Here is a 27,263-nt window from a genome sequence, read left to right as displayed (position 1 = left end):
CCAAACAGTCCCATATGGACTCTTCCTCCAGTTGCTCCTTCCCCTCTGCATGGTACCAGCTTTTCCTTCCAAGCACCCCAATGTTGGACCCCCCAGCCCAGGCCCACCTTACCCACGGCCAGCTGTCCCCATCAGCTGGTGAGGAATAGAGACAGGAGCACCTTTCCCCACCCCTGCCCACCACACCCACCCAGGGAACCTGACATCTGGTCAGGGCAACTCTTACTGATAATGTCTTCCAAACCCAGCCCCTCCCCTTTCATCCCACCGCCACCTCCAGCTTTGCCGTGCGCCCAGTGGGTCTCTTCCAGCAGCATCCAGCCTCCTCTTCAGGAAAATGCTGCCCTGACATCATCACTCTCCTGCTCCCCTGGATTCATACTCCCTTCTCCTCCTTCCAGGCCTCTGCCTCGCGCCAACACCCCAACCCCACATTTCCTCCAGGGCCTGGGTCTTTCCCAAAGGCTTTCTTGACATTCCAACCCACAGCACTCTCTCCCTCCTGGGAGCCCCCTAGAGCTACTCTGTCCAATACAGGAGCACCAGCCACCTGCAGCTATTTAAATTTTAATTTTACTTCGCTAAAATGAAATAAAATTTACAATTTCATTTCTCAGCTGCACCAGTCCTATTTCCAGTGCTGTGCAGCCTCATACAGCTAGAGGCTCCCTTTTCGGACAGCACAGCCCTACAGCTCGCCTGTCACCACAGGAGGTCCTGTGGGACAGTTGTGGTAAGAGGCCCTGCCTGTGGCACAGAGCTGGGAGGCACTCGGGGACCTGTGCTCTCACATGGAGGATTCACCACTGTGTGGGTGTCTCGGCTCCCACCGAAACAGGGAACCCCAAGTGAAGGACCACTCAGCCAGGAATGCAAGTGCTCGATGTACATTTAAGGATTCCACACAGCTCCTCGATGAGAAGAAGGGACTGGCCTGAGATCACACAGGCAAGGCAGAGGCAGAGAAAACCCAAGCCCCTGGCCCACAACCAAGCACCTTTTCCGGATATGTTCCCTTTCACTGATGAGCAGTGTCTGCTGTGGGAACGGCATCTGTGCTAGCAATCCATTTTTAATGACTCTAAAATAGTTTTAATTGCTCTAGGGCCTGCGGAGTTAGGGGAGCACCCATCTGGCTGGGCAGCCACGAGTCCCTGGAGACCCCACCTTTGCACATGGTCCCTCCCTGTGAGGGGATGAGGCAGGAGCCGGGCAGACTCACGTAAGTGTCATGGTCGTACAGCTCCACCACAATGCTGGGCGGCTGCTCAGCAACTGTGGCCGGCTCGCCGAAGATCTCGATCTCGTAGAAGATGAGCGTCTGGTCCCAGGTGGGGTTAAGGGTGTTCTTCGCCACCACCGTCTTCTGGCTCTGGTGCAGGAAGGAGACGATGGCATAGGGATCTGCACAGGCCGGAGATGGGGAGGGGAGACAGGACACAGCAGGGGCCATGAGAGATGTCTGCTCCAGAGCCATGTGGGGCCACAAAGCTGGAGCAGGGCTATGGCTGCCACTCTGGAGCAACAACATTCATGCTGGGATGCATCTTCCCTATGGGGTTCTTCTAGCCCTGCTATGAGGCCAGCTGGGGGCCACGGTAGGGACATGGAGCCTGGGTCCTGGCAAATAGGCACAAGATCCAGAGAACATCCCCTTTTGTGCTGCTTCCTGAGCTGGCTGCTGGAAGCAGGGTCCAGCTGGGGGAAGTGAATGCCTGTACGGTCTGTTCATTCATTCATTCATTCATTCATCCATCCAACAAGCATTTATCGAGTGCCTTCTTTATGCCAGGCTAGGGACTAGGTGCTAGGGGCTGAGAATACAATTTGAACTAAATATAAAATATCCACACAAGCCAATGTAAAATTATGATTTGGGTCAGAGCCTTGAAGAAGAGACATAAAATGCAGTGAAATGTGTTAGGGAGGGATCTGGCTTCCTTGAGGAAGGGGGAGCAGAGCAGAGCTGCTGGTGTCTGTGAGCTCTGGGATGCCACCACACTGACGTGACCAGTTCTGCATTTCAGCAAGCTCACTCTGGCTGCCACATGGAGAATAGACCGCAGGGAGCATGAGGAGGTCTAGGGAGACCAGTTCTGAGGCCACTGCAGTGGTCCAGGGAGGAACAATGGTGGCTTAGATGGGTGTGGGGTGCTAAAGGGAAGTGCACAGACTCAGCAGCTATTTAGCAGTAGGGGTGTGAGAGAAACCCAAAGGCCCCCGCAGCTCCCTGCTGCCCGCAAACTCCTTTCCAGCCTGCCAGCCTTGGCCACACCAGCCTGGGACCCAGCCACAAGTCATTCCCTCTACCTTGTCCCAAAGGCAAGTTGGTGTCACTAGAGCAGACTCTAGGGCAGTGGTTCTCAAATGTGAGCATGCTTCAGAATCATCTGGAAGGCTCATTCAGGGTGCTGGGCCCTGCCCCTAGAGAATTGGATTCAGCAGGGCCAGGGTAGGCCCAAGACTTACATTTCTAACAAGTTCCTGAAAGCGATGCTCATGCTGTCTTCTGGGACCACATTTTGGAAACCAATGCAGGAGAGGGATTGAGTGCATATAACTTGGGAGAGGAATGCAGGGCTTGGGGGAGGGGGCTCCCTTCAGCTCCTCCTAATGGGATGTCACCTTGAGGGCTGAACCCAGTGCCTAACCATGTACTCAATACCCTTGGCACCCTGCTCCATCCTGCAATGGCCTGTGCCCTCTGAGCTCTGCAGTCCAGCCCTAGCACTGCCATTCACTTCCCATGTGACCTCAAGAGGGCCTCAGTGGCCTCAGAGGTAATGGCCTCTGCATTGCTGGCCTCAGAAGGATGCAGGTTCAAACACAACCCAGGGGCTGGGATGGGGAGATAGGGCTTCCGCACAAAGGGGAGAAGAGCAAGTCGGGCTCCTTGGCCACAAGAAGACCAAATGGGACACCATGGCCACTGCATAGGTGGCAGAGAGAGGGGCTGGCAAGGAGTGACCAGGAAAGAGGTGGGAAGGTTAGAGTGGGCAACGGCAGGAAACCCATCAAGGGATGAAGAGACCAGGGTCCAAGGTTGGCCTGTTGCCCAAAGAGCTGGTTTTAAGAGCAGGGGGTATCTAAGTTAAGGGGTGGACTCAGCCATGGCCACCCACTGGCTGAGCAATGCTGCGTCTGGTTAATAGAAGGCAGCCACCAGCCTGGGATCAGCCTGACAGCCATCAGGCACAAATCATGGAGGACTTCCTGCAGGAAAATGGTTTTGATCCTGATTCTGTGGAGCAGAAGGGGGCAATGGGAGGCCCTTGGCAGGCAAAGGAGCCAGAGAGAACTGCCCACCACGTCTCTCCACCCCCACCTGGTGGGAGCCTCCCTGGCATGAGGCTCCCCTTTCCATGCACTGGACCTGGCAGGGCTGGCCCTGAGCCCTTTCCCTCCTGCCCCTGGCAGGGCCCAGAGGCATCTGTGTATTTAATGAAACCGTCTGGCTGTGATACCATCAGCTTCAAGCTCGGCAGAGAACTTCTCCAGGTTCCAGTAAGGAAAGGAGGGCGCGTTCCGATAAATAAAACCATATTAGAGAGCCAGTGAAAAAGCCCCTTTTGTTCCCGCCCCGCCCCGTGCTTCCCTACGCTTTATTTTTATAAGCGTGCGGGCCCCAGACCGACCGCGTTTACACAAAGATCACAATTGCACATTGTAGCGGCTGTGCACGCTGTATTGGTGTTGGCAGCACCCCCCACGCTGGCCCCCGAGCAGGCAGACTCCTTCCAGCAGCCCCATCGGCCCAGGCAATGAGCTCAGCACTCGGGGGAGAACGGGGAGGGGGTGGCTTTCAAACAAAGATCACCCAGACCTACACACGTGCCCCACCCGCCCATGGGAGGAGAAAACACACAACAAAGGCATTGTAAAGAGCAGGCCTGGAGGCCTGGGGCCTCAGACACTGGGCTACTGTGTACAGGGGCCTGGCCTCTCCCTGCACAGGACCCCACCCCTCAAAAAAAAAAAAAAAAAAGGAAAAAGGGGAGTAGGGGTGTTGCTAGAGCAAGGTGGTCAGATGAAGGACAGCCAGACACACTCACAGACAAATCCCTCTTCCAGGAAAGCTAAGAGGAGGGAGAGGCAGATTCCCAAAAAGCGGTGGAGGGGAAGGTGAGGGGCTGGGTTTTGCACGTGCATCACAGCGTAGGGCTCTCCCCAGGGCCACGCCCACAAGCCATATGCAGCGCGCAGCGTGCCCTCGCTGAGGCAAGCACTTTGGATTGCAGCTCTGAGGAGCACGGCTGCCCCAGGGAGGATCCAGCCATGAGCACACAAGGATTCTACCTGACTCCATCACCACAAGGGAGTCAGGGACCTGTCACCGGGCCCCAGGCAGACAATTCCTTGGCTGGATCCAGAGCCCTGCACCAGGCTGTTCGGGCTGAACTGTGCTGCTCAGACGTTCCTGGATCTCCGGGGAGGACCGTCTGCATTCACAATACACTATGCTTTCCTCCTGGGCCTTCCTACCAACCACTCAGACCACCAGGGTCGGGGACAGAGTGGGAAGTATCACCCCATTTTTCAGAAAAGGGAGCTTTCCCCAGGAAGACTAAGTCGTTCAGCCATGATCCTATGTACTAGACCCCCTGACTCCTAGTCCAGTGCTCCTTCCACCACGCCACCTCATAGGAAAGGGCCCTTCAGAGAGGGTGGGATCGACTGCCAATAACCAAGGCAATGCAAATGAGAAGTAGACTCCAGCAATATTTTTCCTATAAAATTAAGAAAAATTGTTCAAAATTATAAAAACCCGGTATGGGCAAAGAGTCGATGAAATAGGTACTCTCCTTTATTGCTGGAAGCAATTCAGCAACCCTTCAGAAAAGCAATTGGGCACTATGCCCTGAAAAACATAAAACCGTTTATACCCTTTTCCCATATTCCTGGGAGGCATCCAGATTCACCAAAAAGCTAGATGTATGTACAAAGATGTTCACTCTCACGTTATTTGTAATGCATCATTCATTCACTATACAGTTATTGATTGGCTACTCTGTGGGAGGTTAGCACAGTGCTAGGGATAGGAAGATGAATGAGACGTAATCCAAGCTCTTAAGAGTGTGACTACTGGTTGGAAATTGTAACCTAAACGGGTATAATACAAGGTGATGTGCTACTTAATAGTGGAGTATGCAGGGGCTGGGGTGAGGAGCGCCTGATGTCGCCTGCTGGCATTAAGTCAGGCTTCCCAAAGCAGGTCTCAAGGATGAGGAGGTAGGCCGTGCAGACCAAGGAAAAGGGGGCATTCCAGGCGCAAGCATGGCACGGGTAAACACACCAAAGACTTTAGGTACTTGGGGAGCAGCAAGCCATTGGTCTGGCTGAGGGGACGAAGGGAGCACCAGGGCAGTGGGGACAGAGGAGGCAAGAGGGGAGGAGGGGCAGATCACAAACGGTCCTGGATTGCCTGCTGAGCAATTTGGACTGAATCCTGTAGATCAGTGTTTCCCAAAATGTGTTCTTTGAGTGGTGGGTTCTCTGGGGAGCTAATGAGTGCTTAAACAGATTAAACAGGCTCCTTCCCCGCAGCCGCCTCAGAGCCTCTCATATGCCACTGTGCATTGTAAATCTCGAAGCGTGCAGTGTTTCCCAGTCTCTCTTACTCAGGAACCCTTTTTAAGTGGAGCATTTCACAAGCCTCCAATGCACTTTGGAAAACACCTCCTTAAGCTCGTCTGGTGGATTGCCCCAGCCAGAGCCAACCTTAACAAAAAGCTGTGCTTAAAAAGGGGTTGGGAAGGGAGACTGGAGTTCAGACTTGGGAAACCCAAAAGCAAGAAATCCCCAGCACCACCCAGGACTGAGTCTGAATCTGAGGGAAACTAAGGCACCGGTCAAGACGTGGCCCCAGCTGTGGGCAGCTCTGCCTCATCAGACCTCACTGCAGCCTGGCCTGGCAGGACTATCCCACAGGACCACCTACCTGGCCCACCGCTGTGACCTTACCTGGAGCTGTAAGGCCAGCAAAGAGGGCACAGGACCTTCTACTTTCTTGAGAGGTACTCACCGTTGTAAATTAATAAATGATGTGGCATCTGGTCTATCTGCCATCTCTCAATTGGCTTGGTTAGCCAAGTTGAAGCCCCTGAGCCCAGTGACCTGGGAGGCCCTAAAGAGGGATTTCTGGGCCCCTCCTAAGCTGAGGGTCATCCCTTGGAATACAGTGACCTCATGATAGAGCTGCCTGAGGGTCCTCCATCTGGGCGGGCTGCTCTGTGCAGCAGAGCTTATGATCCCTCCAACCACAACAGCAGTTCTTAACTGGCAGAAGGGACCAAACTGACACCTTCCTCCCTGGTTCCCTGTAAGAAACACCAGTCTATAATGAAGAGTAACTCAGCTCAAGCTACCGTTCAGGGAAGCAATGCTACCCACTCCACACCAAAAGGGTAGGCAGGACGGAGCTAGGTGTGGTATTGGTGACGCGTTCTAAGTCCTCTCAAGTCATAGCTTTTCATTTCAAAGCAAACCCAGTACACACAACAGATATTCACAAAGCAGTGGCAACCTCATCCCAACAACAAAAAGAAGTCATTGAATTGGCCGGGCACAGTGGCTCATGCCTGTAATCCCGGCACTCCGGGAGGCCGAGGTGGGTGAATCGTCTGAGATCAGGAGTTCAAGACCAGCCTGGCCAACACGGGGAAATCCCGTCTCTACCAATACAAAAAATTAGCCAGGCATGGTGGCGGGTGCCTGTAATGCCAGCTACTTGGAAGGCTGAGGCAGAAGAATCGCTTGAACCTGGGAGGCAGAGGTTGCAGTGAGCCAAGATAGCGCCATTGCACTCCAGCCTGGGTAACAAGAGCAAAACTCTATCTCAAAAAAGAGAAGAAGTCACTGAATTAAGTATCACTTTATGTTTTTTATGACTAATTGCTGCACAGGGAATACACATTAATAAACACACAAGCACACACCACAGATGCCCTTCCACTGGTCCAGAGAATTGATATCCCAGCCATACACTCAAACCCCACTCAAGTTGCAACCCTCAGGCCATCTGGATGGCAATATCTCCAGAATAGCCTCCCTCTCCCAAGTTCAATATTGTTCAACAAGTGTTTTCTGGGCAACCCCTGCCTATCTCCTCAAATATTCAACCAGGGAGAAGGAGCGGCCATGGCCCCAGTGTCCAGGCAGCCCTAAGACCCACCATGTAGAGAGAAGCAAAGAGCACAGCACAGGGCTGTAAGAGCCCCAGGGGAAAGGCCCAGAGAGCCACAGGTCAGAGGCACTGGGAGAGAGGCTCGAGGAGGGCCCTCTCTGCCCCAGACACCCGGCAGGCAGCTGGAAGCTGCATCGGCGACAGACACTGTGCCAGGCCCTCCCCTGGCCCCAGACATTCCGGATTCACACATAAGTTTCCTCAGAGAAATGCCAGCCGGTGGCCGAGCACAGCCTCCGGCCGCCAGCCGCCCCAGGGTCAGTTCCAGGGGAGAAATTGCTTTGGTTTAGGGTTTGGGAGTGAAAATAAACACTCTGGGTTTTATAGGTTCACCCATGTTGGCTGCTGTTTTCCTTTCCAGCAGCTGCTCAATCAGGCCTTTCATTCAGAAGCCAGTGGCCTCTGAGGAAGCCCTGGGCAGTGCCCTCAAAGCTCAAGGGATGTTTATTTGGGGGAGGGGGTGGGGCCAGGATGGAAAGTGTGACGTCTCCGCAGACCGCTGCCACTGCCCTACCAGAGGGGAGCATCGGCTCCCAGCACTGGGCCCTTGGAGGAGTTCCCTCCCCTCTCTGCGGGGTCCTCGGCCTGCAGGGCCCACAGAGGACAAGGGGGCTTCTGCCTGGGCCCCACCTGGCCACCCCCCTCTCACAAGCCCGCTCCTAGCACCCTCACCTCTCACTCTCTCCTGGGAAGGGAGAGAAAGCAAAGCTATAAACTCGTCCATGTCCTTTTTCTCAGAGTAAATTCTAATCGTCAGACTCCTGGACAAGTTTCCCAGGAAGTAGCCACTGCAGATGCCTGTCTGGCCTGGGCCTGTCAATTCTGGCAGGCTGCTGCTGTATACACTTGTGAGGGAGCTCTCAGGACCCTGGCCCCAAAGCAAAACAGGGTAGAACTTCCTCATCCACCCCGCACCTGGCTGCACAGAGCTGGAGGATGGGTCACTGAGGGCCATAGCTGCTGGAGAGGAGGATGCAGATTGGACCCTACACTGGGGAGGAGAGTGGACCAGCAAGGAAGTCAGCAGATGGCCATCACCTGCAGAGCCGTGCTGTGTCCAGGAAGTCACTCCCATAGAACTCAGTTCTACTCAACCAAACAGCAGGCACTAGACGGCGAGAGCCTTGGGTTCCATTCCCAGCTCTGACACTTGGTAGTTATTTTAATGCAAGCATTTAGCTAACCTATCCGAGTCTCTGTTTCTTCACCTATAAAATGGGGGTGTTGACCACCTACTTCATAGGACAGTTGTAAGGGTTACAGGAAATAATGTCAGCAAAATGCCTGGGCACCTAGTAAGCATTCAGCCATCAAGTGCTGCAGGTTCAAAGAGATGAGGCCCCTTCCTGGGGGAGCTCATGGTTAGAGCAGGAAGGAGGTGGCAGAGATAGACCACTGTTAATCTGTGCAGTGGGGAAGGCCTCTGAGGGAGGTGCAGGTGAGGAGCTGGCCAAGCGCTGAAGAAGGAGCAACCAGCTTGGCTTGGGGAAGTCAGAGGGCATCTGGGCTGGGTCTTGAAGGATGACTAGGAGTTTGCTGGTTAGAAATAGGGAGCAAATGCATTCTAGACAGAGAGAGCACTGAGTGCAAAGGCCAGGCGTGGGCAACATGGACAGAGTTGGTGGGGCTGGAGTTACTGGATAGAGGGCAACGAGCAAAAGGTGAACCAGGTGAGGACCCCAGGGTCAGATCACAAGGGACTTGTCTGCTGTGCTGAAGAGTTGGAGGTTCCTGTCAGTGTCTATACTTGAAATCAGAGGAGGGACATGACCAGGTGTGTCTGGGGCAGTGCGGAAGGTGCCAGGGAGGTGAGGAGATAACCAGAATGACCTAGATACAAAGGGGCAAGGGCAGCGTCAGATGGGCAGTGTGACATTAAAGAGGAGGGAACAGATCTGAGGGATTCAGGAGGTAGAATCCTCAGGACTGGGTGACTGAGAATTTCCAGCCTGGGTAACAGATGGCTGCCAACCCCAGGGCCACGGCAGGACATGCCGAGGCAGCCTGGATCTGGGTGGGGGAAGCTGGGGAGCAAGGTCACACAGAGGTTTGCACAGGATGAACTGAGGTGAGTGAAGGTGGAGAAGTTGGGGGGCCCCGGTGCCCAGAGAGAGGACACAGACAAGACTTCTTGGAGCATCAGGATTAGAGGGCAGTGAGGCATCAAGGAGGAGCAGGTCAGGGAGAAGGCTGCAGGGACCCTCCACAGGCTGGCGGCTGGAGCCAAGGCCAGAGGAGCTTTCAGGAAAGGGGACAGTCAGCGAAGCCTGATCCTGCCAAGGAGTCCAGCAGACCATGGACAAGAGTTTGCTGCACCTGACGACCAAGAAGCCACAGGACCCTGGCAACACAGCACCCACCTCCATGCACCCAGCAAACAGCACCCCTTGTTGCCGGAAAGCCAGATGTCTCCATTCCCAGCTCTCAGCCCACAGTCTCTGACTCTCCTGCCTCTCTCCCACCTACCAGAAAAAGAGTCCTTGTCCATCGCAGCCAGGTCCCGGGCCTGGTACATGTAGCAGCGTAGATGGTAGCGGTTCCCATCTTCAACAAGGGAAAAAATAGAGGTGCCAGAGTGAGTGGTTGGGGTGGGTAAGAGCTGGGGCGGTTAAGAGCTGGGGCTCGGGGGGAGGTGGAGTCTGTCTCTAGAAAGGGCAGCAGACAGAGGGGCTGAACGAGGGAAACCATACAGGCCACTGTGCGAGGTCAGGAGAACATTCCACAGCTCGAAAGCGGACATTTGACTAATTAATGTGTCCCTGGGCCAGGCTAGGGCTGGGGGAGAAGAAGTAGAGGAGGAGGGGAGGAGGGGAGGCCAAATAGACAATGGGAGCAGCCACAGAGCACAGGGCCTTAAATGCCTGATATCAGATTTGAGTGGGCGGACACACCACACAGACAGGCATGCACACGTGCGAGCGCACGCACATGCACACACACACACACACACGGCACTGACCCACCAAAAAGCACACAGACTCAGCTCTCCAGAGCCCCACATACACACCTGATTGTATAACTCCATCCAAACAGAAGCATAAGGTGACACACCCCTATCACCCCATAGATGCCCCGAAGCCTCACTTACAGTCAAATATGCAGGAAATTGTGGGTCTGTTCACACCAAAGCTCAAGGTGGAGGCGGACATGGAATCTTCACTCTTGTCGTCCACCACGCCGCCCTGGAGACACGAAGCTGGTTATGGCAGATTCTGCCCCCAGGCCTGGGGGTAACAGGGAGACTAGCCCAGAGAGTTAGATCCCCAGGGCCAGGAGATCTGTCTGCTGCTGAAAGCTGAGCCATCAGTCTCTACTTTCATTCTGGGGAGCTTATCCTCTCCTAAAAAATCACCAGACTCCAATGTTAAAGCACCAAAGAACTGTGGGAAATTCTTCTCCCTCTCTAGTGAAGACCAGATGAGCCAAGAACGGAATTTTTAGTCATTCCAGGCAAAGAGATTAGAACGAATGACTCGAAGGGGCTCTCCAGGGGGAGAATCAAATGGGGATCTGTCCACTAGGGACAAGTCCAGTGGAATCGAAATGTGGAGGTTCCAGGCCAGCATCTCTGGGTCCCCATCTCTGCCACCCCCTGCTAACATACAGCTGGGTCCCAAGCTCTGGAGGAAGCTGTACCACACACCCACCATCTCTCACCAGTTCCCACTCTGCTGAGGGTGAGCAGGGCTCAGGCTGAGGCCAGAGGTGGGGACAGGAGTGGGTGGACAGTCAGGCTTGGAAGCCAAGCTGTCCATTTACTGTGTATAAAGCTAGATGGTCAGCCCTGCCACCTCGCCCTCATTAGCACTAGACTCCAACCACTGAGCCACAAACCACTTTGGGGAGCACCAAGACCAGACCACTTCCCTAGGCCAGACACCCAGCTCTCTGATGCACTTTCTCAGCCCAGAGCCAGAAGCCCAAGCCACAGCCTACAGAGGGACTGGGGAGAGTCGGGGGCCGTTACTACCCACCCCATGCTGTCGGCTCCCTCTGCACTCACTCAGATGTCTCCAAGTACCTCTCTCCTCTCCCTCCTGCCCACTACCCAAACTGTCACCTGCTCCATTTCAGAGGGGTGGGTTAAGTAATAAAGCGGTCTCTGCTCCACTTCCTTGTTCAGTCCCACATCTCACAAATGTGTACACACCCTTGAAAGAAAACCCTAGGCCGGGCACGGTGGCTCAAGCCTGTAATCCCAGCACTTTGGGAGGCCGAGACGGGCGGATCACGAGGTCAGGAGATCGAGACCATCCTGGTGAACACGGTGAAACCCCGTCTCTACTAAAAAATACAAAAAAACTAGCCGGGCGAGGTGGCGGGCGCCTGCAGTCCCAGCTACTCGGGAGGCTGAGGCAGGAGAATGGCGTGAACCCGGGAGGCGGAGCTTGCAGTGAGCTAAGATCCGGCCACTGCACTCCAGCCTGGGCAACAGAGCGAGACTCCGTCTCAAAAAAAAAAAAAAAAGAAAAGAAAACCCTGGCCTCTTCCTCAGCCAGCCCATTCATCCCACCCAGGCCCACTCAGAGTAGCCAGTTCCCAGGATTCTTCTGCTGGGCCACCCTGACTTTCACCCTGGAACCATTTCCCAAGAATTTCAACCTCTCCCCAGGCTCTGAAGCTACAAAGCCCCCCATTGCTTCTACAGACACCACTGCCACTACTGTGCCCCTGCTCTCCAAACCATGCCCACCCTCAGAGCTCAGTCCCAGACCCCCTTGTCCAAGAAGCCTCCCTGGACACCTGTTCTCCCACCTCTGGCCAGGCCATCCCCAAGCCAAAACCAGCTTCATCACCCTCAGTCACTGTGCGGCTCCTTGGCCTGAATCCTTCAGTGGCCTGAAAGGTCCAGTCCAGCCTTCTCCCAGTCAGACCCCCAGTGACCCGCCCTATCTTTCCCCATCCAACACCAAGGCTTTCTTCCCCCAATCCCGGCCCTTGGCTTCAGGCAAACCACACTCCTTAAAGCTGTCCCAGACGCACTCACCCCCATAGCAAGCTTACACTGTTCCACAGCCAGAGGTGCCGTCAACCAACCCAGGCCGCCCCGTCTTCAGATCATCTTAGACACCTAAGCAAAGCCTGCCCTGGTCACTCTGGGTCAACAAAGAATTGCACCCTAAAGGTAGGCTGGGCCTTCCTCTGCTCCATTGCTGCAAAGGGTCTGCAAAACACACACTTGGGAAAGACTGAGTCCCTCTGTTCTCCCAGGGGACTCTCCAAGGTCCTGCTATCCCTGGGTGGGCTCTGACTTCCACCACAGGACATCCTCATTTCTGACAGGGAGATGCCCAGACTCTCCTCTTCCTTTGGCCACAACTTCAACATGGGCTCTGAAATCAGATTCCTTGGGCTCCAGTTCTGGCCCTGCCATTTACTACTCACTGTGACTTTGGGCAAGTTGCTTAACTTCTCTGAATCAATCACTTGACAAATTTGGGATAATTATACAGTATCTATTTTAGAGAGTTGCTCTGATTATTAAAGAAGATAGAGAACATGTAGTTCTTAGCACATTTCCTGGCTCACAGTAAATGCTCAAGAAATGTTAGCTATCAATGAGCTTACAGGGCTTGGGGAGGGGGCGTGTCATAAACTATAAAGTTTGTCATGTGCTGGAAGTGGTATTCACATCACTCATATTTGTTCAAAATGATTCCAAGGTGTTAAAGTGGACATTTCAGTAAGAATCAGGCAAGCCAGCAAGGGCCTCTCTCAATGCCTCCAGGTGGTTTATACATGGTTTCTCTCTCTCTTTCTGTCTGTCTGTCACACACACACACACAGGGAGAGGTGTCATACACATACAAGGAAGGACCCAAAGGCCTGAAATCCTCCCTCGTGAACAGGTGTGGAAGCCCTGGGTCCCTGGCAGGAGAGGCATTTGGCCTGGCCCTGAGGCACTGGTGTCCCACTGGAGGGAGCACCAAGCCCAGCAGCAAATGACCACAGAACACCCCCCTGGCTGCAGGGTGTGCAACACCAAACACAAAGCCAGACCTGGGGGCCCAGCAGGCCACTTGGACTTGAGAGGCAGGGACATTAAAGAAAGCTTGTTACGCTGGAAATAGGGCTTGGCCTGCCCCCAGGTGCAACAATGCGTGATGCCTGCATCTCCAGCACCTCCAGCTGGGGCATGGGTAAAGGGTAGGAGCAGTGGAAGTAGGGAGGATGGGGGTGGACTCAGCTGCGGGTAGGCGGGATGGACTCTGTGGTCCGTCTACCTTGGTCTGGTCACACACAGGTGCCCCACCCACAGGTAGGGGGCTAGGGTGAGCGTAGGGAGGGAGGGGCCTCCAGCTCCAGGGCCCCATCCTTCCTCTCTCCCTCCCAGCGCCTGCAGGGACCTCCCTGCTTGCGCATGGCTGCCAGTGCACATCCCCACTCACCTCGCACCTCCTCTAGATGGCCCCCCTCACCAGGCCCCTGTCAGCACCACTCCCAAGGCCTCTGTCTGGGGTTCTGGCAGCACGTTCTGGGTCTCTGTCCAAGGGCAGGGCCTCCTGCCTGCGATCAGAAGCAGCATCTCCCTCCTTGGGATTTCCATGTGGACCTCACTGAGTCCCTGGCCCTGCAAGTGACTGTCCTGCAGGGAGAGGAACTAGCACTCCCTCTGGGAATGCCCCTCACACTGTCTGCTTTCCAAAACCTGACCTGGCTCCAGAAGAGAGGCCCAGCCACACCACACCTGGTCCAGGGACCCGCTGCCCACCCTTACCCCATCTGCCACCCGAGTACAGACCTTCTCCCTCTACCTCAGGGAGACAGATGAGGATTTTTGGGAAGAAGCATTACCGGGGGACCAGGGGAGACACACCCCCCAGAGTCAGGCTCAGGGAAGCCACTAAGCTCAGTCCCTCTTGGTACCGCCCTGATTCACACTCTGGGCAAAATTCCCCCCGCACACCTGGCCAACATCCTTATATCCTCTGGTCCACTGCCCCTCCCAGGGAAGCCTGGACTCTCCATACATCCCCATTAGACCCTGGGAGCAGAAGGAAGGCCACCCCTCCCTCCTGGCCCACTGTGGCCTCTGAATTGAGTCTCTGCCAGTCAGGACACTACCAAACCCACACACCCCCAAACCCCTACAACCCCTACCTGCTCACACCAGCTGGGACACTCTGGGGTCTCCTTTCTTGCTGCCAGGCCCTTGCCCTGTGTGTCCCCTGACTTTTCCATGCAGTCTTATCATCAAGGTCACCCTGCAAGGATGTGTTAGGTACCCCTCCTGGGCACTCCCACTTCACCCTGAATTTCCCCAGCCACTGCACTCACCTAACATTGCAAGCACCCATCTTGTTGTCCCACTGAGAGCCCAGCCAGGTTCCCAGAGTGCACCCATCACCCAGCAGAGCACCTCACAGGCAGTAGGTGCCCAGCACATCATTGGTGAACGAGTGAGGGAATGCACGAACAATGGGCACCTGCCTCAGGGGAAGACAACTGCATCGGTGTTGAGGAGGGCAGATGACACAGGCCGGCCCGGTGGGGATCCGCCAACGTCATGCCTTCTTGACTTTGAAGTACGTTCTGGTTTTCAGGTGTGGACATCAGCGTGGTCAAGCTTGGGGAATTTCTCTCAAAGCCAGTAACAAAGCCTCTTGAAAACCCAATCTGGGAACTCTGGGGAAGCATCTCCCTCCCATCTCTCTCTCCTCTGATGTGCCACCCATTTGCGAGACACCTACTCTGTGCCAGGCATTGCCCATTCAAGTTGTGAAATCGCTATTGCTGCTCATGTGGCCAGTGGCACCTGCCCAGAGAGGCCATCCCTGCCAACACTGTTGAAAATTGCGTTCTAACACACACAGCCTCACACGCACCCACACAGGGCTACTGTGGAAAACGCAGGGCTCTTCAACCTTGGCACTATTGACATTTGGGGCTGGAATATTCTTTGCTATGAGGCTGTCCTGTGCATTGTAGGATGTTTAGCAGCATCCCTGGCCTCTACCTGTTAGATACCAGTAGCATCTCCACTGAGTTATGACCACTAAAAATGTCTCCAGACATTGCCCAATGTCCCCCTGTGGACAAGTTGAGGGGAACTGCACCCTATAGAGAACTAGTAGTGCAAACTGAATGAAATGATATCCTACAGTCCTTGGCAGGTACCTGGTTTAACTCTTTCATCTCTCCAGGCTCTTGTTAAATACTCCTCCTCCCCTCTGGCCCTCTGTAAATTTCTTGAATTCATAATCTTTCCTCTGCCACAGGGCCTTTACACAGAGATGTCCTCTCCATTTGGAATGTCTTCTCAAATGAGCTAACTCGGGCTTTTCCTTAGCTGCATCATCTCTGAGGCATGGGCACCTCCTTGGCTGCCCAGCCTTCAGCATCAGCCCCTACCCAGCCTCTCTTATCTTCTCCCTTGCATCCAACCTCCATGTATGCGGGCAAGGCATGCACACTCCTTTATCCCCTGTATCCAGTTCAACATCGGGCATGTAGTGGGCATCCAATGAAGATTTATCACATGCGATCAATCACCAGCATTCCCTCACCCTAAGCCACATGTGCAGCAGCCAGGCCTAAGGTCCCAGGGCAAAGGACAGGAAAGGTGCGTCAGACAGCACCTCCTACCTTCAGGAAGCTCAGAGTCAGGTCTGATGTTACTATGGAAAAAGGGATTAATGTGGACTCACTTACACCCCAGGATGAGGCCATCTGTGGGGTAGGATGGAATGGGGTGGGCCTTTGGAAGCCCCTTCAGGGAGGCTTCCCGGAGGAGGGGAAGGAGGGTGCCAGAACTGGGAGAGCAGCAGCAGCACGCTGGGGCTTAGAGGAAAGGCTTGGCCAAGTGGGCAAGGCCGGGACAGAGAGGGCTGGTTTCCCTCTGCTCCTACTCTGAGTCCCGTTCAGAGCCAGGCTGCAGGAGAGGCTGATGCTCTGTTTTCTGCCCACCCACCCTTCACCCCCACTTGCATACACACACTCTTGCCCAGCCCCAGGGCCAGGCCCAGGGCATTGGGTTTCCCACAGTCACATTCCTGCCTCAATAGCTCATGCCACCGCGACTCCCAGGCTGGGGCTGGCAGCCACGCGGTCTGTGGCCACGCACTCCATCTTGGGCTAGCTGTGTAAGGGATCTTGCTGCTCGTCCAGGGGACTGGGCAGCCTCCAACCCGCTGCTGCCCAGCTGGAAGCCACGACTCCCTGGAGGAGCCTGAGCATAGGAATATGAGGAACTCTCTGCCTCCCAGAGCGTAGAGCTCCCCCAGGGGTCCCCAGAGCCAATGGCCAGACTCACCTGAGTCTGCCAAGGACTGACATCCAAGGACCACAGCCGGGAGGAGATGGGCAGGTTCTGGGGAAACACAGCCTACCAAGGGGACTCCTCAACCCACCTAAATCGGATCAATATGAAGACTGAGCCCACCAGCATGTCTGAGGTTCCTTCTGCACCAGCGGGTGTCTGGCCCTCTGTCTGCAGACCCGCTGTTTGCTATGGTGCCTTGCTCTAAACAGGGCCTAAAGTTCTGGCTCAGGATCTATAAAGTGCAGACAGTAAGGCGACAGAAAGGCCAGAGCGGGGTGGACACAGCAACAAGTCACAGGCTAAGCAGTGCAGCTTCCTGGGGCTGAGCAGGCAGGGGAAAGCCCCACAGTGGCCAGACAGGAAACATCTCAGGGGCCACCCGGGAGGCCACAGAGACCTTCCCTGCCCCAGCAGAGTCAAACAGATGGGTGTGGACCAGCTAGAGGCTGGCTACCCCCCTTCACTTTATGGGAAGGGCTCAACTCCTACACAGGATGGGCCCGAAGAGCACCCATGGCAGGGCTTTTGGAAGGGGCACCACTGTTGGGGGCCATCCCCCATCTCTTATGTAAAAAGGATCAGGGGGCCCTGAGAGCAGCAGGTGCTAGAGTGAGTGGGTGTGGTTCACGAGAGCAGATTATATTTTCAGGAATTCTGCAAGCCAGTTGTTAAACACAGCCATTAGTAAAAATTAAATCACATACATTTACCACTAAAGAAACTATATTTAAAAACCCAAGGTGGTAAATACTTGAAATTATTCTAATTCCTTTTTTTTTTTTTTTTTTTTTTTTTTTTGAGGTGGAGTCTTGCTCTGTTACACAGGCTGGAGTGCAGTGGTGCAATCATAGCTCACTGCAGCCTTAACCTCCCTGGGTTCAAGCAATCCTCCCACCTCAGCCTCCCAAAGTGCTGAGATTACAGGTGTGAGCCACCACGCCTGGCCCATTCTAATACTTGTACTACCTTTTCCTGTTATCTCTGCTCCTGAGGCTGCTTCCATCTCATGTATCTGCGATGGAAATATTATATATATGTGTGCTACTGCCCGTCTCTTCCCAGCTCCGTGTTCAGTGGTGCTACATTGCTAGCTCGAAATTGCTCATAGCTGGAACATCTACACCATGGAAATCAGCAAATGCTACAAACCAGAGCTGGGGATTGTTTTGTTTTGTTTTGGAGACCTGGTTGTTAAACATTGACCAGCACAGTTCCAGGGTGACCTTCCAGGTCTTCACCATCTTCACTCTTCACTATGGGCTTTGCTGGGACGTCCAAATGCCAACATGATGATGTAGTGTAGACTGCTACAAACCCTGCACAACCCAACCATTATCCATAAAATTTTTCACAATATTCATGGGAGGAAACACAGCTAAACAATTATGACTTGGCTTCTCGGTTGCCTCAGTTTGCTTATGTGTAAAATGGGAGTGCTGATAGACCCTGTCTCCTAGAATTATTGGAAGGGTTAAATGAGATATTATGTGGACAGGGCAGAAGGCAATGGCTGGCCCCTGGTACACGCCCTAGAACCGAGGTTGACAGACCTTGTCTATAAAGGGCCAAGTGCTAACTACTTTTGACTTTGTGGGCCATAGAGTCTCTGCTGCAACTGTTCAGCTGCTGTTGTAACGCAAAAGCAGCCACAGGCACTACGTAGGTGAATGAGTACCAGCTGTGTGCCAATAAAGCCTTTTTTTTTTTTTTTTTTTGAGACGGAGTCTCCCTCTGTCTCCCAAGCTGGGGTGCAATGGCATGATCACAGTTCACTGCAACCTCCACCTCCCAAGTTCAAGCAGTTCTCCTGCCTCAGCCTCCTGAATAATTTTTGTGTTTTTAGCAGAGATGGGGTTTCACCATACTGGCCAAGCTGGTCTCAAACTCCTGACCTCAGGTCATCTGCCTGCCTTGGCCTCCCAAAGTGCTGGGATTACAGGTGTGAGCCACCGGCCAATAAAGACTTATTTACAAAAGTAGGCAGAGGGCCAGATTTGGCCTGTGGGGCATAGTTTGCTGACCCCTGCTGCATAAGAGGAGGTTATTATTTTTGTTGTGTTTTTAGCATTCCCACCTGATAAGCAAGAAAACTGAGACCCAGAGAGGTTAAGGTCTTCCCTGGGACTACAGGGAATTAGCTACAGCAAATTAGCTGGCAGAACCAGGGTTCCCGTGCCCACTCTCAAGGCTCTTCCCAGGCTCCTACCATCCCATCAGAACTCAAAGCACCTGAGCAGAGTTCTGGAGCTACAGACGGTTGGATGCCAAGTCAGGGCTGTGGGGAACCCAGAGCCCACTTCATTTCCCTGGCTGCTCCAGCCTCAGCTTGCAGGGAAACCCCACACAGGCCAGGAGCCTAGGCCAAAGGAGGGGAACCCTTTAAAAGACAGAATGGAATGCAGGAACACACAGACTCCCTTTCTAATCAGGGCTGATTGCAACCGTAAGTGGAATAGCAGGCGAGAGTGCAACCCCATTTAATTTACAGCTGGAGCCAGGGCTTGGAAGCAGCTGCTAAACTCCTTGCAAAACTACTGGCTGGCCCCTGGGGAGCGGAGGGTGGAATCAGGAAACCTGGAGAATCCACGATGCCACGTGTGGGCTGGCACGAGCATGTATGCGTGTGTGTTTGTCCTTCTAGGGTTTCCATGTCTCCACATGTGGACGTTGCAGAGAACACTGGAGCAGGTTTCATCCCCTGCCAGGGTGCCCTGGTAATTAGGACAACTCTATGGCCCAGTTTGCCTGGAATGGTCCTACTTACGCCTGTTTTTCCAGCATGATTATTAATCGTGTTCCAGACTGGACAGTAAATTATACGGTCACTCTAGCAATGACAGATGAAGACCCTCATACATGTACAATGAGCTGCATGGGGGACACCCAACACATGCCCCCGACTGTAACACACTCTGCAGCCATGAATCTGGGCACTGGCATTTTGCCTGAGGCACATGGACAAGCAGTTGAATCCTCCAGACCTTGGGGTTCAAATCTTGAGCGAGACAGACGCAGGGTCCACACATTTAGAGTTACCCAAATTGTCCCCTACTGTGGGGCAGTAGGAAGAGCAGCGAGGCTTCTGCTTGAGAGGGGATCCAGCCCTCAAGCTGCCCGTGCTAGCATGATGCCAGGTATAGAACAGGTGCTCAGCATGAATATTCAAGAAACAGTCCAGAGATCCATAGAGCTGCCTTCTAACACCCCAGCCCCAGACCCAGCCATAGGCCTTGTTTCCTAATGAGGTAAACCCCTCGTACCTCCCAGGGCCTGCCCTTGCTCACGGTGCCAGTTCTGGGAACCAAGCCTGGGTCCCCTGCCCACAGCATGGCTTCCTTTCAGGCACAGAGCTGTCCCTCCCTCCCCATCCATATCTGACCTCCTTTTCAGCCAGCTCAAATCCCAGATTACTTCTCTCTGGAACCAGCCTTTCCCTGACCCACTTCCCTGCACTTCTGACTCCCAACTGGCCTTGCCTCACCGGCCCAGGCTTGAGCCGCCTGTCTCCAAGGGTCCTCTCTACTGCAGTCGGGACACTGGTCTCCACCAACCCTCTGGAGGTTTCCCAGGATGGAGGCTGGGGGGCCAGGTCCTCTCTAGCTGCCCAACTGCCCCAGGACTGCCAAGCTGCCTGGCTATCAGGTGAGGAGAAGGCCGCCCAGGACAGAGGTGTCTAGCCAGCAGCATTCAATCCTCCCACCTGGGACTCTACCACAAAGGGACTCCATGGAGCAGGAGGGACATGGTACCCTCATGGAAGTGGGGGAATGAAAGCGCCAGATGGGGGTTTCGCTGCTGGTCAGGAGACACCTGGAGAGAAGGGCAGACCACTGCCCGGACCTTGGTTCTAGCACTGACTCGTGCTGTGCTGCTGGACATCCCTACTCAGGCCTCTGCTTTTTCCAGGGCGACTTTAGGGCTCGGAGTTGTTGCAGAGCAGCACTGTCCAGCAGACCTTCCCGCAGTGATCAAACCATCAGTGGCTGCACCGGCCAATGTGGTAGCCGGCCACTTGGCAGGTGAGGCTACTGAGCACTGGAAATGTGACCTGACTGGGGAGTCGAATTTACTTATTCTGATTTACTTTAACTGTAAATTTAACTAGCCACCCACGGCTAGTGGCTGCTGTGTTGGAGAGTGCAGCTCCAGAGCCTCAGTCTCCCTAACTATAAAATGGGGCTAATAATAGAATCCAGTCTTCTGGGGTCACTATGAGATGATGCATATAAAGCCTGGTTTTTAGCACATGGTAAAATCAATATTAATAATGCTTATCCACTATGGGGTCCTGGATCCCCTGGAGCATTGGATAAAACCATGGCTCTTACACCAGATCATACATGCGTGTGTGCACATGCACAACTTTGCATCCAATATCAAGATGCTCCTACATCTCCCAAGGCAGGTCAGGCACGCCTTTAGAAAATGAAAGTTTCTTCCAGCAGCAAAAATCTCCAAGATTCTAAGCACACGTTGCCGACATTTCTGTCCCTCCCCTCCCTGCCAGGCCCAGGCATCTCAGAGAACCCTTCCCAACACTCAGGGCCAAGCACAGAGGCAGGGCTTGGAAAAATCCTCGATCATGGAGGGCAGGCCCAGGGCAAGAGCAACAGGATGGATTCTATGAGCTCATCCCAGCAGCCGTCAACAGAGTTCCCAGAGAGGCCGGTGGCGTCAGGAGGGGGTGACTGGGTGGGAGGCGGCGGTGGTGGCTGCTGTGGCCACAAGGGGTGTGGGGTGGAGAGAGAGGCTGGATGGAACGCGCTATAATAGCGGCTTTGTGCTCTGCTTCCCAGCTCCCTGGGAACGCCAGGAAGATTATGAAACCCGGTGTCTTTGGAAATGCCAGGATATTAGCTGGAAAAAGAATAATACGAAAATAAAATAATGCTCGGGATGGAGACAGCAGACGATTAGCAGACGGAGCCAGGGCCTCCCGCTCCGTGGAGGGAGCCAGGCTTGGCCCCGGCAGAAAGTTTCAGGGAAAGGCTGCCCGTGCTAATGAGCAGACAGGGCCTGCCTTCCAACAAGACGTCTTCCAGAGGGGAGCTGGCAGGCAAGGCCCAGCCCACTGGTGGACGTGTGGGTCAGGGAAAAGGTGGCAGGAAGCAAGGGGGCACCACAGACCTGGTCCTGAACTGTCAGATTACCAGCAAGGCTACCTGGCTTCCACCCATGGTCCTTCCCCAGCCCCTCCTAGGCCTGGCTCCCAACATCCTTCTTCAAGAAGCCTCCACTCATTAAACACTGCCACTCTGGAATGATTCTTATTCTACCTCCAACACTTCAAAGACGCAGATTCTAGGGGTTTATTTGCACTCACATGTGAACATCTCTCTTCTTGATCAGACAAGAGTTCCCCATGAGCCAGGCCTCCACCAGCAGATCAGGAGATCATTAGAAGTAAAGACCACGTTTCCCCCACCAAGCAGCAGGGAGAGCATGTCATCTTGCCATACCTCCCTCTCCAGGACCCTGGCCACACACCTCCTAGCAGGAATGCACATGCTCTGCCTCTCTCAGAAGGGCACCCAAGTGGGGGGCCAATGGGAACCCCATCTTGATGAGGCACTTTGTACTTCACATCTGTGCTACTCCGAGATGGCCCCTGGACCGGCGGCATCAGCATCACGTGGAGGCTTGTTAGACACAGAGACTCTTGGGGCCCACCAGACCCTGAATCAAGAGTCTGCATTTTAACAATATCCCCAGACAGTGCCTACTTTTGCTAAGTCTGAGAAGCACTTCACAACATGCATCGTCATTAATCCTTACAATGGCCCTGGGATTCAGTTACTTGCGCGAGTGGGGTAACAGAGTTGCTAATGGCATGAGTGACCTGTCCACAGCTAGTAAGCAGGGAAAGCAGAATTCGAGCCACAGAGGCCTCACGCATCCCACCAATGAATCACCAGGCATCAGGGACCCGTGGGCAAAGAACAGCTCTCAGGACAGAAGCCGGGTCCTAGCACCCAGAAAATCCAACCACCTTCCCCAGGATGCAGGGAGGACCTTAGCTCAAATGCTGTGCTGGGGCATCAGGACATCCCAGGACAAAGATAGCAGCTCGGCAGCGGGAGCCCAAACCATTCTGGGTCCTGGCAGGAAGATAGAAAGGAGACTGTCGAGGGGGAGTGGGAGGGTGAAAGAGAAAGTGTGTGTGTGTGTGCATGTGATTGTGTATGTGTTCGTGTGAGTGTGTAAGAGAGTGTATGTCAGAATGTGTGTGTGTATGTGTTGGTGTGTATGAGTGTGTAGAGAGTGTGTTGGTGTGTGTGAGGGTGTGTGTGTGATTGTGTACATTAGTGTGAGAGAGTGGGGGGGTGCATGAGAGTGGGTGTGTGTTGGTATGTATGGGAGTGTGTGGAGCGGGTGTGTTGGTGTGTGTGAGGGTATGTGAGAGTGTGATTGTGTGTGTGTTAGTATCGGTGTTAGTGTGTGGGAGTGTTGTATGAGTGTGTATGTGTGCGTTAGTGTGTGTGTTGGTGTGTAGGAATGTGTGGAGAGTGTGTTGGTGTGTGTGTTGGTGTAAGAGAGTGTGTGTGTTGGTGTGTATGAGTGTGTATTGGTGTGTATGAGTGTGTGGCGAGAGAGTGTGTGTTGGTGTGTGTGCTGATGTGTATGAATGTGTGGAGAGAGAGTGTGTGTTGGTGTGTGTGCTGGTGTGTAAGACAGTGTGTGAGTGTGTGTCACTCAGGTATAGAGTCTTCCAGACAGTCAAGTGGGCCTGTGGCCCTGTACAAATGCCAGACACACCTAAACCTTCCAAAACTCTCTGCTCCTCCAGCTGCAGGTCTGTGGGATCCGCCCTCTGAAGCCATTGCCTCCCTCTCTGGTTCTTTCCGCCAGCCAAGCTGTCCCAGGACTCAGGGCTTTGCCACATTGGTCTCTTCCATGTATCACAGGCAAGTCACAGGTGAATTACAATCCATCACCCGCCTATGGCTGCTGACTTCACGCCTGGTTTCAGCGATCCCTCAGGACAGTCTCTTCCATGAGAAGAATACACAGATCGGTCTCTCTGCTTCTGGAAAGTGCCCCCCTCATTCTCCCAGGCGCTGAGCCATGAAAGCTTGGCCTGGGTCCCCCAGCCTTGTCACTTTCTTCCTCCAGGCCCTAGCCAGCCCGAGGGCCCATCCACGCTTTGTCCACGTGTCTCCAGTCACCTCTACCCCACTCCCAGCCCCCTCGGCTCCCCGCTCCAGCCTTCCTGCCCTGGGCCGCCTGGCAGGCAGCCATCAGCTCTGTCTCCCTCACACAGCACTTCACCGTGTGTGTCAGCCTTGCCAGGGCCAACCGTGAACTCATCACAGCCTGCCCCACCCCGCCCTGCGGCCTGGCAGCCACAGGGGCCCCACTGTCCACCTCTGACCCCTCCCTCCCCAAACCCTGCAGTCCCACCTCCCTCCACCTCAGCCCCACGGCCTCACACCAGGTGGTCACCTCTCCTGGATCTCTACCCAAGACTCCTGAGGCTTCCTGATGGGAGGCTCTGCCTCCCAAACATCCTCTATGGCTGCTCGACTGATGGTCCTAAAGCCCAGCTCTGACTAGAGAACTCCTCTTGTCAATAACTAACACTGGCTCCCTACTGCTCTGGTCACCGTCTAGACCATCTGGAGCTCTTTGCCCAACACTACTTTGGTTTTTGTTTTTTGTTTTTCTTTTCAGAAGCTCCTTTCCCCAATCTGGTGGCGCTATCAATCACAGAGAAGGGGCATGGCCCATGCCAGCCAATCAGAATGCTCCATCCCTCACCCAGGCGCAGGGGCTGGCGGGGCACCACCAGGCAGAGACGGTCAGTCATGCCCCAGACTTCACTGATATTACTGAGAAAGCAGCACTCGGGGGTCTCCAGCTGCAAGGAAAACAGAGTGTGGCGCTGTGGGCTGGGCTACTTTATCCAGCAGGACTCTGCTGACTGGAGGGACGGTGCTGGCCTTTCGTCACCAGCAACATCTTTGCTACCACACAGAGATAGCCCATGTGAGACAAGGCCAAGACGGGGTACGAGTCCTGGGGACAGTGTGTGAACCTGTTTCCTGCCAGGCCTAATGCCTGCTTCGCCTCTTGGGTTCTTTCCAGCTCTGTGAGCCCACAAACCCCTTTTCTCCTCAGCTCCTTCAGGTGGACCTCTGGCTGATGGAAACAGTTCCTGATTACACAGGGTGCCTTCCTGGCCTTCTCAGACCTGGCCCTGACTCTGAGGCCTGCCAAGGTCTTTATACCCCACCCCTCAGCTAGAGCCACAGGACCATCACCAGCCCCTGCCCAGTGTCCAGGCCAGGCCCTTTCTGACTCAAAGCAGAGGGGGCCACAGAACACCAGCCCCATCCCAGGAGGCTCCCCAATTGCTCTGACCTCGGCAGCAGCTCCATCCTGTCCTGCCCCACCCTGGCCAGAAGACTGGTCCACAGCCCAGAGCCAAGAGTTCCGCTACCTCCCCTCAGCCTCCCCTTGACCTGGCCCCAGAACAAAGGAGGGGCTCTCTCCAAAGCCTATGGCAGGCTCCTCTGACGTCCTCAGGCCCCCAGAGAGCTTCCTCTCCTATACCGCCACTGCTGGGCCTTGCCCACCATCAAGGCCTGAGACTGACAGAGCCTCCCCAGCCTGCCCACTCACTCTCAGGGCCACTGCTGGCTTCACCTCCCTGCCGGTGCCCAGCCCGACAGATCCTGAGCCTCCCCACAGCACTCCTCAAGCCTTCAAAGTCAGGCTGTCCTACAGATAGGTGCCCAGCCTGATCCAATCACACAGCTGGCTCCACATAGACACCCTCACATCCCATGGGACCCGCTTTCTAGGGCCCAAGCCCAAACCCCCAATGAGGTGCCAGTCCTGGGTGGATTTCAGAGGAAGCGGCTCCTTCCCCAGCAGAGTGGGGACTGGCTGTGTACCAGTACCGAGTGCTCGTTCAGACTGTCCCTGAGGCACCTGCTCCTCTCTTTTGGGGAGCCCATCACCCAGGTCCTGGAGAACCTTGAGCCTACCCTAGTTCCACTGGCTACAGAAAGTGCACCCTGGGCAGGAAAGCCATCCTGGGGCTCAGCTTCTGAGGCACACCTCTTCCCCAAAATTGCTGGGGATGCCCAAGAGATGGTCTCTGCCTCAAGAGGATGCACATGCAACCAAGGACACTCTGGGGCCACAAGACCTCTCTCACTCCTCCCATGGGCCTCCTCGCCCATCTTCATGCCAGCCAGCCAGGCACAGGTCAGCCAGATGGCCAAGGCCATCTTCCCCTCTGCTTTCATCTTGACACATCAAAGTAGTAGCAGCAAGTGTTTCAGTGCCAAGGAAGCTTTTTCATTTTAGGAGAACACCCAGACTGGGGCTGCTTTCCCCACATGCCACCCCACAGATACTGACGCCAGGATGACCAGCCAGTGTTCCATCTGAAAGTCCTAACCTGGGGTCCCTGTGCCTCTCCCATGTCAGCCCGAACAGCCCTGGGTAACCAAGATCCACCCCACATGACCCAGGACAAGCGCAGCCCCACGTACCAGTGCCCCCTCGAGGGCAAACACAGCTGCAGGCCCCGTCTTCTCCAGGGGCTCCATGCGGCGGCGCCAGCGGCGGCGGCGGAAGGCGTCTGTCTTGCGGTACTCGAGATGGAACTTCCAGCCAAAAAGAGAGGCGTACTCCCAGCCCTCGCCCTCCGCCTCCGCCTGCCTATGCTGCACAAGAGAAGGGGCAGACTCAGAGGCTAGTGGGAAGGCTGGGGGAGTCCTGTGCTCAGCTCTACCTTTGCCTTCCTGTCCTCCATGACAACTCCCCACCAGCTCCCACACCAGCACCCTCCAGGTGGGAAAACCTGGGAGGCCACCTAGAGGAGAGGGGCTTTCTGCAGCCACAGGAACCTCGGGTTGGAAAATCAGGAGGGGAGAGGAGGCTCCGTGGGCTGCGGGGAGAACCGAACAGCCAGAAAGGGAAGGTAGACTGACGCAGTGATGAAAACACTGGGCTTTTGACGTGCTTATTTGTTTGAATTCTGGGCGGATTTCATGAATCCAACGTTTTCTTGTCATTTCCTTTTTCATCTTCACATCCTGTAGTGGGTCTGCAGCTCACAGGTAAAAGAAAGATCCTATTTCCCAACCACAGCCAATTTCTCCCCAGGGGCCTAGACCCAACTCAGCGGTGGAGGCACCCCCTGTACCTCATTCACGGGGTCCCTTTCCCAGGCCTGAAGGGAGTCCTGGGAACCCCCTTGCCACTCAGTTTCTGGGAGAGAGTGATCTGGCACTGTCATCAGACACCACCTCAGGTCTGGGCCAGAAGCACAGTGACAAGGGCTAGTCCTGGAGGCCAGCTGTGCCCCTCTCCAGGAAGGATGCTGGCTGTGGGGTGGCGGGCAAGGCACATGAGCCTGGGCAGGCTTTGCCTCTGTCTACTAGATGCCCCTTCAGGGAGAAAGTTGAATCTGTCTGGTCCACAGAACCAGGAACAGCTGGTTGTCCAAAAGCCTTGCCCCTCCCTGGACCCAGCAACAGTCCTCTCTAGGTTCTCTGCCCCCAAGGAGAAAGAAAGGAACCTGAGTCATGCCACAGGCTACTCCTGAACTAAGGGAAGTCTGGTTCTTCAGCCAGAATTCAAATGTGCATTTAGAAAGGAAGATCATAGACCAAGAAGGTTCAGGGGAGGCAGGCACAGAGGCTGTGCAGCGCACAGGCCCCTGTGTGACCCCAGAGCAAGTGCACATGCTTGTGTGCGCTCATCCATGTGCACGATGGGCCTGACAGTGTCCTGTGGCATTTGTGCTCAACTGTGGGCATGTGTGCTTGCATTGCATGAATGCCAATGGGGCCCGCCCCAGCC

At 54.7% G+C, this 27,263-nt stretch overlaps 1 protein-coding gene across 22 annotated transcripts in view; it reads right to left on the bottom strand.

Annotated features, from left to right (window-relative positions):
* Window positions 1-27,263, bottom strand: part of DYSF (dysferlin) — a 237,169-nt gene that overhangs the window by 91,192 nt on the left and 118,714 nt on the right. For all 22 annotated transcript variants that reach the window (XR_004054403.1, XR_004054402.1, XM_010361938.2 and 19 more), the window contains 4 exons: window positions 25,949-26,122; window positions 10,272-10,365; window positions 9,650-9,727; window positions 1,223-1,404 (listed from right to left, as the gene is read on the bottom strand). Coding sequence is in view for 20 of the 22 variants with exons in the window: in XM_010361938.2 (XP_010360240.2) it covers window positions 1,223-1,404; window positions 9,650-9,727; window positions 10,272-10,365; window positions 25,949-26,122 (528 nt within the window). In the remaining 2 variants the exon portion in view is untranslated. The remainder of the gene's footprint in view (window positions 1-1,222; window positions 1,405-9,649; window positions 9,728-10,271; window positions 10,366-25,948; window positions 26,123-27,263) is intronic.

The sequence above is a fragment of the Rhinopithecus roxellana genome, chromosome 17, assembly GCF_007565055.1.
Source record: "Rhinopithecus roxellana isolate Shanxi Qingling chromosome 17, ASM756505v1, whole genome shotgun sequence".
Taxonomy (NCBI): Eukaryota; Metazoa; Chordata; class Mammalia; order Primates; family Cercopithecidae; genus Rhinopithecus; species Rhinopithecus roxellana.
Note: the sequence above shows the minus strand (reverse complement) of the source record. Positions and strands in the feature narration are given on the sequence as shown.